Source organism: Stylophora pistillata, chromosome 10, assembly GCF_964205215.1.
Source record: "Stylophora pistillata chromosome 10, jaStyPist1.2, whole genome shotgun sequence".
In the NCBI taxonomy this organism is placed as follows: domain Eukaryota; kingdom Metazoa; phylum Cnidaria; class Anthozoa; order Scleractinia; family Pocilloporidae; genus Stylophora; species Stylophora pistillata.
Genome location: NC_142528.1, coordinates 18,461,808 through 18,474,142, shown reverse-complemented (window position 1 = coordinate 18,474,142; position 12,335 = coordinate 18,461,808). Strand labels below are relative to the sequence as shown.

The 12,335-nt window shown below is 37.8% G+C and overlaps 1 protein-coding gene across 1 annotated transcript; it reads right to left on the bottom strand.

Annotated features, from left to right (window-relative positions):
• Positions 1–333: 333 nt before the first annotated feature.
• Positions 334–11,258, bottom strand: LOC111321930 (nudC domain-containing protein 3). Its single transcript, XM_022924951.2, has 6 exons — positions 11,008–11,258; positions 7,650–7,793; positions 6,860–7,029; positions 5,140–5,378; positions 4,490–4,767; positions 334–578 (listed from the first exon to the last, which is right to left on the bottom strand). Exons 1-6 carry the CDS (start codon positions 11,188–11,190, stop codon positions 474–476), a joined length of 1,119 nt encoding a protein of 372 aa, XP_022780686.1. The 5' UTR covers positions 11,191–11,258; the 3' UTR covers positions 334–473.
• Positions 11,259–12,335: the final 1,077 nt, after the last annotated feature.

Genomic DNA, 12,335 nt, shown 5'->3' with positions numbered 1-12,335 from the left:
TGCAGTCGATGTTTGAGTACTCATTAATTGCAGTTAGGCTGTTGCTTTTCGTAAAACATGCAATGTTCACAGTCAACTTCAGGTTAAAAAAATAAAAAATAAATAATGATAATAATAATAAGGCAGTTTGAGTTCCTCTTAGAAGGAGGACCGTATTACACAATGTAAAAGCTTTTTAGGATTAGTTAATGTACATTTATTTTTTACTCCATGGCTCACAGGTTACGGCTTTCGCCCTATTTTGCTTGATTAGAATGTAGCATTCAGTTGAACTCTCTGGGACACAATGATAGAAATATCACAGATTGCTACAATACCGCAGAACACGGGTTACTCTTTCGCCTCAATTTTTTTCATCATGCACACTGATTACGATGGTCGCAGCTTGTGTTAAATCTCGCAAATTCGAAACACTTAAGGTGCCTTTTAGAGCATGTTCTCTGTCTCCTTTCGGTGTATTACAAGAGTTTTATTCACCCATAACTTGGCGATATGTTCACTTTCGATGGATCAAAGTCAGTTCCTGCAAACGGCGATCCTTTAGCATTCCAAGCTTTCTTGAGTAGATCGTGGGTTTTCTGTATCAATAAAAAGGAGAGAACTCATTGATGTAACCTCGGCCACGGCCTTAAGGCTTGTTTTTAACCAATCAAATAACAGGAAATGAAAGACAAAGAAATCATTATGCGGCGAATTTTGTAACTTTTATCCCCAAAACTGGAAAAATTAAAATGCTGTATTTGGGCGATTAAATTTTTAGAATTTCAAAATAGATGTGATAAAGTAGTAATTGAACTTCGTGACGCGCAGTTTTGATCGAAGTTATACTTTTGATTTCGTATCGAACTCGCGCTGCGCGCTCGTTCCATTTTGAAACATTGCGTTCAATTTCAGACACTCTTCTCAGTTTAAATACCATCATAAAATTACACACATACACCTAATTACGGTTTCGTTATCACACACACACGCACGCACACACACTGGGTGTGTGCGGAAATATAGGAAGTCTGCTTTTCGATTTTTCCGTAGTACAGTACTCGATACATAAAAGTAGAGCGCGATATATATTGAGACAGGAAAAAACAGAGACTACCATTTCATTCCGACAAGCCTAGAAATCCCCAGAAGAGTGAGATAATCTTGAAACAAGTTTGTCAGAATGAAAATATATACATATTGCTTTTTTAATTATTATTATTATTATTATTGTTATATACTTTTTTTCTTCTAACAACATTGCTATTAGGTCGAAAAACATAGATATGAACGAACGAATTAATTGATGGATGCGAGTGCAATCAGTGATAACGTTTTGGAAGCTTAGGTGGTTGTACAAGCGGTGGGCGAAAGCGAAAGCAACTTGAAAACCTTTCAAAGTACCGCATTTACCAGTATAAGCAATGTCCCGAATACTGAGCGCCTCTCTCGAATTAGAGCCACAGTCGAGGCGCAAAAAAGCTAGATAAGCGCTGCAACGATTGTTCAAGTAACTACGGGATCGCATGTTTCCAGAAATTACTAAATGCACGAGCAACGAATGTGATTTTGTGTGGATCATATTTCAGTAAAACCACTTTCCAAAGCTACCTTCGCACATCCTCAGTTCTTATCACTCAAAAAACTCTCAACGGTTGGAAAATACTCTTGTTTTCTTTCAACTACTCGCTCAATGCAATAATTGGGACAGCTACTTAATCTTTCTCTAGATTTTTTAGGAATGAACATTTTCTTATGATTATTATTTATTTTTTGATGCCCTAATTTCGTGAATGACCAATCGGGAACGAGATATATATTCTGTTGGGTACAAAATTACATATGGAATATGCGACACATATGATCAAATTCTGCTTTTCAGTCACCAAATAAACTTAATAAACCTTCCATACCCAACTAACAATTGTTTTTCATGCTCTCATCAATTCATACGAAGGCGACGGTGGTAGCGACACTTGTTCTATTGTACTTAAGAAAAGAATCGAAGACGGTTGTTTTCATGAGAAGTCTTCTAATACGACAATGGCCACAGGAAACCTAATAAGGTTTATGGAAGATTTAAATACCAATTCGCTTGTAAATAATATAGGAGCGAGGTTAAGAAAAATGGTTAGTTTCATGAATCTTGATCACGCAATGACTCTGCTCTACATGAACTCAAACTATATTAACAAATAAGCCCGAGTAAAAATACGTTTCTTAAGTGCAGGCACTAAGCAGGAGAGGTTAATCACTTGACAACGAGAAGGAAGGATTACCATAATGCGTCAATCAATGAATGCGCTCAGGGTTAAACGGTTATTTCAAGTTCATCTGTCTGGGGCAGTTTGCCCCAGCCAATCCACTTACTTTAACACACCTTTTGTTTCAAATTTTTCGTTGTTGTTGTTGTTGTTTTTAATTCTCCGCAATTTCAAAATAAGACACTTTGCAAAATTGGCATTCAGCAGCACGATCAAAAGATAACAGAGAAAAAAAGTGTCCAACATGTCCGTTGAAAAGCCATTGTGTGTTTCAGCAAGGATGTATCATACGCTAATAGCCTGCAGTACAGCCGTGTTTTTGCCAAACAAACGCTCACCTCTTCGCGAAATGAGTGGTCGCCATCTTGGCTGGCGAGAGAATATTGATCTTAGGGGTGATCAACAGACAAAAAGAAGAGGAAAGTGGGAGGGGAGGGAGGAGGAGGAGGAAAACTTACGTAATTACTAAAAGAAGGAATGACCTAAAACCACCTACAACCACCTACAACCATCTAAAACCACCCACAACCACCACCTACAACCATCTAAAACCACCTACAACCACCCACAACCACCACCTACAACCATCTAAAACCACCTAAAACCACCTTCAGAATACTATTGTGTGACAATTTGTGACAATTTAAATGCACACCGGAAATGTTGTCGCATGTCTCGCATGTCATGACCAGGAAAAAACACCAAGAGAATTTTTTACACGTAGTTACTAAAACAAGGAATGACCTACAATGACCTACAATGAGCTACCGTGGGAACAAGGAATGACCTAAAATGATCTACAATGATTTACAATGAGCTACACTGACCAACAGGGAGCTATTATGAGTGTTACGAAAAATTGTGGCGTAGCTTGCGTGACTTTCTAGCCCCATGATGGTTTGATGGCCTTTTTGTTTTGCTGTCTAAAAATATCAATGAGTTAAAGGTGTTGGCAGGCCAAATACGTCTCATAGTCTCGCGGCGCTGTGATACGTGAATGAAAATATCAAGGAGTAAAAGATGTTGACAGGCCAAATAGGACTCATAGTCTCATGATAGTGTAAAATTATGGGAGGCTTGTTATATAAAACCCTCAAAGACATCTTAAGCCAAAGGTTTTTCGCATTTTTTTATCATTATCGTCATTAGACATGTCTCATACTAATACACCGTAAATTTATCTCCAAGCTAGAAATTCTGTTATGTTACGTTAATGCACACGTCTCCTGTTTTTTTTTTTTTTTGTCTTTTTTCTAAAATCTTCATTTACTTCATTGCAGGGATCTTACAGTAGCACACTGTAGGTCATTGAAGGTCATTCCTTCTTTTAGTAATTACGGTGCATTTACACTGTCACAAATTGTCACACAATAGTATTCTGAAGCTGGTTGTAGGTGGTTTTAGATGGTTTTAGGTAGTGGTTGTGGGTGGTTGTAGGTGGTTTTAGATGGTTTTAGGTAGTGGTTGTGGGTGGTTGTAGGTGGTTTTAGATGGTTTTAGGTAGTGGTTGTGGGTGGTTGTAAGTGGTTTTAGATGGTTTTAGGTAGTGGTTGTGGGTGGTTGTAAGTGGTTTTAGGTAGTAGTTGTGGGTGGTTGTAGGTGGTGTTAGATGGTTTTAGGTAGTGGTTGTGGGTGGTTTTAGATGGTTTTAGGTAGTGGTTGTGGGTGGTTTTAGATGGTTTTAGGTAGTGGTTGTGGGTGGTTGTAGGTGGTTTTAGATGGTTTTAGGTAGTGGTTGTGGGTGGTTGTGGGTGGTTTTAGATAGTTTTAGGTAGTGGTTGTGGGTGGTTGTAGGTGGTTTTAGATGGTTTTAGGTAGTGGTTGTGGGTGGTTGTAGGTGGTTTTAGATGGTTTTAGGTAGTAGTTGTGGGTGGTTGTAGGTGGTTTTAGATGGTTTTAGGTAGTGGTTGTGGGTGGTTTTAGGTCATTCCTTCTTTTAGTAATTAGGGGAAAACTTAACCTGCCCTCATCACCAGCTCTTTTTGTCCAACTTCCTCTCATTCACTTAACCATGAGTGACATGGCAACTCGGCAAATTACCTCTACTTTATGAAGTAAACCTCATGTCATTTGAAATAAGCAGGACGACTGCATTGCAAGTTAAATTATTCCTTTCGTTTAAATTTGTCGAAACAGTGTCTATTTTTCCTTATGAAATTTAATTAGTGAGACAGAAATACACAAATTCAACTGATTTGAAAAAAATTATTCAACCAAAGGAAAATTTGATAACATACTGTACATACCATTTCCTGACTAGTTGGCTTCCCTTGCAGTTTCTGATGATGGTCATACATGACATGCTGAAAATCACTCTGAGTTTGTTCATCAAATTCACTTATGTCTCGAGTTGTGTCAACCTTGGTCTTGTCAATTTCAGTATCTCCTTCCAAAACAGTTGTCCAAAATCTCTCCTCTACTTTGTCCAGGTTAACAATGATCTGTTTTCCAGCCTCCAACAACCACATGGAATCTTCGCATTTTATCGACCACTGAAGTTTCCCATCAACAAGAATACTGCTGTCTGTAAGAAATGGCCATTGAATCAAGCTCATGCCTTAAGGTTACCCAGAAACTACCTCAGAATTTAAAAGGGTGTGGTCATGTTCCAGTTTTAGGGTATAATTGACCAAAAATGTGTTTTTCATATAAAAGCATGAACCAGGAAAGAGGCAACCAATTCTGGTTTTCTGTCTCTTTGTTACATGTATCCACTCTATCACAGTACCATTACACTCTGCTAAGATAATCTGGAGGAGAAAAAAATCTAAATTTACTTGAAATTAAAGAATATTCTCAGCCTTTTTCAGAACTGAGCCTTATCACTGTGCAGATTGACTAATGGCATTTCCTCCTAATAGGTATTGAATAATTTGCCTTAAAACATACACTTTACCTGAATCAGGTGGGATTCCATTCTTTAACCAAACTTTCAAGTGGGAACTCTTTATTTCTACACCAACATCACGACCTTTTGTTACTGAGGATGGCACTGGGATTTTTATTTCAATATCAGTTATAGTTTGTGACCATGAATACTTCTCAAGAACTGCTCCATTGTAACAATCAGCAGTTTTGCCAGGAACCAGACCCTTGCTCTCATTGCTTGTTACATCTCCACTTCCTTGAGAGGGGCTACAAAAAATTAAAATAAGTCTAATCACTAATGTCTGAGCTGATTCTCCTCATGGTTAGAGAGAACATCATACAACAACAAACATATGAAACATATGTGTGAACTGCGGTTATGAGACGTATATGAGCACGATCCTTCGCAGTAAAGCACTATTTGAGCAATAGTGAAAATCAGACCTGAAAAAATTTCAGGCCTGTACGGGATTCGAACCACTGACCTCTGCGATACTAGTGCAGCGCTCTACCAATTGAGCTAACAAGCCAACTGAGAGCAGGCCATCAAATTAATTCGACATAAACCCGTACATGATAAATCAAACAACAACAAACATATGAAACATGTGTGAACTGCGGTTATGAGACGTATATGAGCACGATCCTTCGCAGTAAAGCACTATTTGAGCAATAGTGAAAATCAGACCTGAAAAAATTTCAGGCCTGTACGGGATTCGAACCACTGACCTCTGCGATACTAGTGCAGCGCTCTACCAATTGAGCTAACAAGCCAACTGAGAGCAGGCCATCAAATTAATTCGACATAAACCCGTAGATGATAAATCAAACAACAACAAACATATGAAACATATGTGTGAACTGCGGTTATGAGACGTATATGAGCACGATCCTTCGCAGTTTCATCTACGGGTTTATGTCGAATTAATTTGATGGCCTGCTCTCAGTTGGCTTGTTAGCTCAATTGGTAGAGCGCTGCACTAGTATCGCAGAGGTCAGTGGTTCGAATCCCGTACAGGCCTGAAATTTTTTCAGGTCTGATTTTCACTATTGCTCAAATAGTGCTTTACTGCGAAGGATCGTGCTCATATACGTCTCATAACCGCAGTTCACACATATGTTTCATATGTTTGTTGTTGTTTGATTCATCTACGGGTTTATGTCGAATTAATTTGATGGCCTGCTCTCAGTTGGCTTGTTAGCTCAATTGGTAGAGCGCTGCACTAGTATCGCAGAGGTCAGTGGTTCGAATCCCGTACAGGCCTGAAATTTTTTCAGGTCTGATTTTCACTATTGCTCAAATAGTGCTTTACTGCGAAGGATCGTGCTCATATACGTAAGAGAACATCATCATAATCATACCAAATTTATTTCACTTGACACATGCAGGAGTCCAAGAAGAGAAGACATAATAAAATACAAGTTACATTTTCAACCTACCCATGGCTCATAGCTATAGGATACCATTTCCAAGCTCATAATTTCCAGCTATTGCCAAGCTAGATTTTGCTTGCAATCTGCCTTGATGGCCAGTACAAGGCAGGACAGAAAAAATGTTTCTGTCCGAGCGGTTTGAGGATGAAGTGTGTATATTTACTCATGACATGTCCTACCAGACTTTGTTAGTTAAGCTTTACAAGGCAACAAACCATTACCCAGAAGCGAAAAGAAAAAAAAAAAAAAAAACAACCAATCAACCAAACAAAACAAAAATACATGTAAATCAACAGACACTACAATCAATGTACCTTGTAAACTTGGGACTGGATGTTGAAGCAGCACTTGGTGTCTTTTCAGTTGTACTTGCAGGAAGTTGGGCATGGCCCTTGTCACTTGTGGGTGATGTTTCTACTTCACTTGAAGTGATTGCTGGAGGTATATCTGCATCAGATGAGGCCATGGGAACAGATGGAATCGTCTGCAAGGATAGAAAATTAAAACTCAGGTTTACAGCTCATTTGTCTAGATACCCTATCCTCCTTGGAAACAAATTGCTATTTTCATCTCTAACAAAAAAGGATTTTCAGTTTGCAGTATTGAAAATCCCTCTCCCATTCCTTCTTTTATCTACTGGTATTCCTACAAATCCTCATTCAAACAGTGAGTGTTACTAACATCTAATAATTTCTCCTTACAAGATCACTGCTGAATCAAGCCATACGGTTTGAATAAATGAAATGATCACCAACTAAAGGAGCTCTTGATTGTTAAATAAATTCTGCCAGTCAGCACCCTAGGAAATGCTTAGAGAATGATGTGGAGAATATGCATTCTGATATTTAGGATGTTAAGGGCTAGATGCTTTGAATACTATTTGATCAAGTTATCCAGTAGTTGTATGCACAATAGCATTTTGTGGATAATTGAACAACTTAATGTAATCTAAGATGTTTACAAATTGGGCAAGACAAGTTACATGTACTCAATCAGGCCACTCAGATGCCACTATGAATGTTTCAATCTCCCAAAGTCTACTATGGAATATTTCATTACATGGCAACTAGGACGAAGCACTGTGTGAAATAAGCAACAACTCACCTTTTCACTGGCAGCTGTGGTTTTATCAGTTGCCCTCTCAACATCTACACATTTTTGCTTCCCTTTTTCTGAAATCTTTCCATGTGCTTGTTTTTTAGTTCTTGTTTGATTTCCAGTGACAATTTGTTGATAAGTCTTGAAGATCTGTACAAGAATCAGAAACTCTTTCACCAATCCATGTTAACTTACACCAATCATCATCATTCACTACATCAGCTACCTCATAGCAACAAGGAAAAAAATAGACAGTCAAAAACTGCATGTGGCCATTGGTATGGCACAATTTTTTGTGACATAGAAAAGAACCAGAGCTTGTATTATGACACTAGAAGGTAGTGTTACAGAACATTTGTGTCACAAGCAAAACAGAAAACCTGCTATCAGCCATTCCACTGATTCACTGTTACATCACTCCATTGAATAATTCAAGGCAACATATCTCACAGCACGCTCGCTTTGAAAATTTAGCGGCTATTTTCAGCATAAGTCAATGATTCAAACAGTAAAGTGCTCTCTTTTCAAGAAAAAAATTCCCTTAAAGCTTCCATGATGTGCAGATCACATCTGATGAGATATTTTTGCAGGGAAAAGTTTTGACTTGAATTATGCATCAGTGGATGCCACTGCAATCCTGAAATTATTGTGAGATGTTTCATGTTTTCTTCTGTAGTGTCAGAAAGAACTGAAAACATAATTTGTTAGTGTTCCTAAGCCAGAAATCGCAAAAGGAGAGACCTCAACTGTGTATCAAGTGTGAATGTTGAACCACCAACTTGTACTCTTGTGAGCTTTTAACCGCATAATAACCAGGTTGCGACATCTCTCACTGGATGGCAGTCTTTTAAGTTTCTTCATATTTCCTTTATTAGGCATGAAGTTCAAGTATATCTTGGAGCAGTTCTTAATGAGTCACTACCATAGAGTGTGCATGCAGTTAAAGAACAGAGATGAAGAGCTAAAAACCTTTGTGACAGACTCTTTAGGGTTAGGTCACTGATAACCAAATCAAATTGGTGAGGGAATGTGACTTGTCTAAGTAAGTGCCACCTTCCTTTGGGGTATCATTTGTAGGACAATAAGGCAAAGCCATCACCTAATTTTGCCCCCAGTTAAGTTGCAAAAGAGCTTTCTTTTATCATGGTTATTTATTCTTTTTTGCCTTTACGTTTTCAAATTCTACTAGTTAGTTATCTTTTTAACTTTTAGAGATAATTGCATTGTCATAGTTTACCCACCCTTAATTATAATTTTCTGTGAATACTTGTATCAGTAGATACAAGGCATCTCTTGATGGCAGTTTTCACTTTTTTAAAAATACTTTAAGGGCCACCCTCTTGAATAACCCCTGGTATTTAAAAATCTTTATTTTTATCCACTTAAGGTGATTCCTCTGTATTGCACTGCCCATCCTGTACTACACATAAAAATCACATATTCAGGTGTATAAGCCCACATTCCAAGGATATGGTATCGTTTTTTAATCAATGCATAGTTAAGTATAATCAATGGAACAGGTAAAGAGGTTTTAGCTCTTGAACCAGCATAGTGGCCCATATTTTTATTGCATAATTTTGTGTTCAAATTATCCCCTTTAAATTGGAGAAATTTAAAAAAATTCATTGAAGGGAAGAGAGGATATAGCTAAAAGATTGCACAAAGCCCATAACTCAAGAATGCAATTTATGACCTAGAGAGCAATGACTAGAAAAATGTTTTGAGTCAAAGTTGTTTAAAATTGCATGATTTTTCCTCAAATCATTTATCAAATTATTTCATACCCTCAAGACATTCTAATTATAACATTTTTTTCAAGTGTTACTTTAAAATCCCTTGCTTCCAGCTACTGCAAAATGTACTGTGAACCAATGAAATGATTTGTGCCAGTACAGGCAGAAAAGGGGTATGTTTGGCCCATCATGTCTCTTAAATAAGCATGGTGGCCTATCTTTCTTATTGTATTTTCAAAACAGATACAGAACACTTATGGAAAGTTTACCCAACATTGTTTGATAACTTTTTTTTCAGAGCAATCACCTTAAGCCTCTTCCGAAACTATTCTAATAGTATATCAATCAAGTGGTACAATGGATAATGCTGAAATTCAATTAGTTGACTGTTATTTATTCATTCACCAGTGATACTAGTTTTAAAAGGGTCAAACTGAAAACTACACATTTTTTAACTTGCTGTTGAAATACCATCATAAGTAAAGGGGGGAAAGAGGTGGCTTGGCAACCATGGTAACTTCTGCTTTTCTGTAAATTTATGTGAAGTCATTTGAATGGAGTAAAAGATCCCTTTGAATGTTTTTCTGTGGCATTATTGGATAGTAGGATTGTCCAGTATTGGTTAAAAAATATCAACACAACAATCTACACAAAGGAACAACTGAACAAGTCGCTATAATTTATGCTGCATCTGATCCTCAGGGGAATGATACTAACACACTTTGTTCGCTTGGTTAACAATAAATATGATAAATCAAACTAAGAGAAATTTATGTATTTTTTTGATGTATAGTTCATAGTAACAAACAACACTGAAATGAACAGCGACATTTGAGTCTTTGTTTAACATCATATTTGCATAGGTTAGTGGATGAAAACATTTTATGAGTCAACATTTTACGAGTTTATTCCTTGTGATTGTTACTTTTCTTCAAGTTTAAATTTCGGGTGACATGACTTAGGATTGCAGGCGACATGACTATGATTTTCGGACAACATGACTCTGGTTCAGGGCGACATGACTTTGGGCGAGATGACTTTTGGGAGACTTGGCCAGTTACCGTCTCTCATCCTACTTATAATCAACAAATACCAGTTGTATGAATACAGTTGGAATTGGACTTCATTCAGTCGTATTACCATCACTGATTCTGCTGAATTTATTAATTGAATAGGCAGTGTAGTCGCAAGCAATTTCAAAACCTGATTAGAGGAAAAAACTAACGCTGAAATTCAAACTAAGGTTTGCTCATAACGATGCAAAGTGCTGTTCAATCTAGTTTGAAGTTATTTCCACGTCAATTCTACTTTCACCCACGACATATTCACGCAGGTCTCATACGCATTATCACTTGCTGTTTCAGAATGAAACCTTGTGCAAGCTTTCACTAATCACGAAAAACAACATAACATAACACTCAGCTTAAAGAGCTCATTGGCGACACTAAAATAATAGGAAGAAAAATTATAAAATGAGTTAATACATGGTATCATCAGGAAAAAAAACGTTATATATTAATATATGTTACGCATATATGACAGCTGTATTTCGGTATTCTTTGAAATCATCGTTCTGTAAAATACTTGCTGAAGATTTAACCCTATATGGCTGATAGATGAAACGTCCATACCTTTAAAACCATCTTTTCTGCTACACCTGGAGCGAATCCCATTTTGTCATCTCGATTGTGCATCAACAGAAAGAAGTCGGTCCTGCGGGCTAAAAAGCTGAAGATTGCATCTAAAAAGGGTTCAACTTGTTCACAGTGCTGGAGGATTCCCATCAAAAGATCGTCAAACTTAGAAGAATCCATACTTCACTAACTTCTTCCCCGTTCGTAACCTTATCTTCGTTAACAAGAGCTCTGTCGAGTGTTTGGGAAACTGGGACGAAAACGGGGGCCATTTGCGCCATGACGTCACACGCACAAAGCGTCGACGGCTACCACAACAATACCGTAAGTGCAAAATAATCTTTCTTTTTATATTTTCTCCCAAGATTGGAAGATTAGAAAAGTATCACTAGGCCCCTTCACTTTTGAAATGAAGCTCATAAATATAATAATTTTCCAAAGGTCTGAATTACTGAGACAAAACGTAGCTTTCTCACTTCAGCAAAGTGAGCCCGCGTTGTGCAAGTGGACTTCTAAAACAAAGCCCCTACCAGTTGAAAAAAGGAATTTCCAAAACTAAAAAAAATTAAATAACTTAAATCTGGAAAACGGAGCACTCTGAAGAGAAAGATTCTACCCTAGCGCTTCTGAAGAGCTACCTGAATACTCCTGATAATTTAAGTCACGCAGCAGTGGATTGATAACACTGCCCGTCAGTTTCTCACACATAGTTGATATCTGTTTTCAGTCCCATCAGTAACTTTTTTACTTAATTCTGTTCATCACCTAAGAAAATAATCCTCCATTGTATATATCGCGATAGTGTTTGAGTGCATCCTCTGAGACATGGCTGAGCGAAAGTAACCAGACCGCGAAAATATTAACAGTTAATGAACTGTAAGAAGTGATTTTGCATACGACACTAACCCTTACCCCTGGAGGTTATCGGCTCATCCCAGTTTTTAAGCCGTAAAAAGGACAGAAATCATTGCTTTCCCTCCCGAATGGGATGCTGGTCCATTGCAGGTCCACATCAGGACGTTATGTCTTGCCTATCCCTCAACCTGCTTTATTAAATAAACTATGATGATGATGATGATGATGATGATGATGATGATGATGATGATGATGATGATGATGATGATCTCAGGTAACCACCAGCAAAACAACCTCTCATCCCCCCCTTCCCCATCAAGCATTACGTCAGGTTTTCCCAATTGTCTGACGATACACCGATTACAACTCCTGCGTGAAGAGAGGCACTGTGCGAGTAAAGTTAAGAATTGTTTCATGCTTAGCGTGCGTATATCGAGTTATGGATGCACGCGGGGAGTTTGGAGAGCACG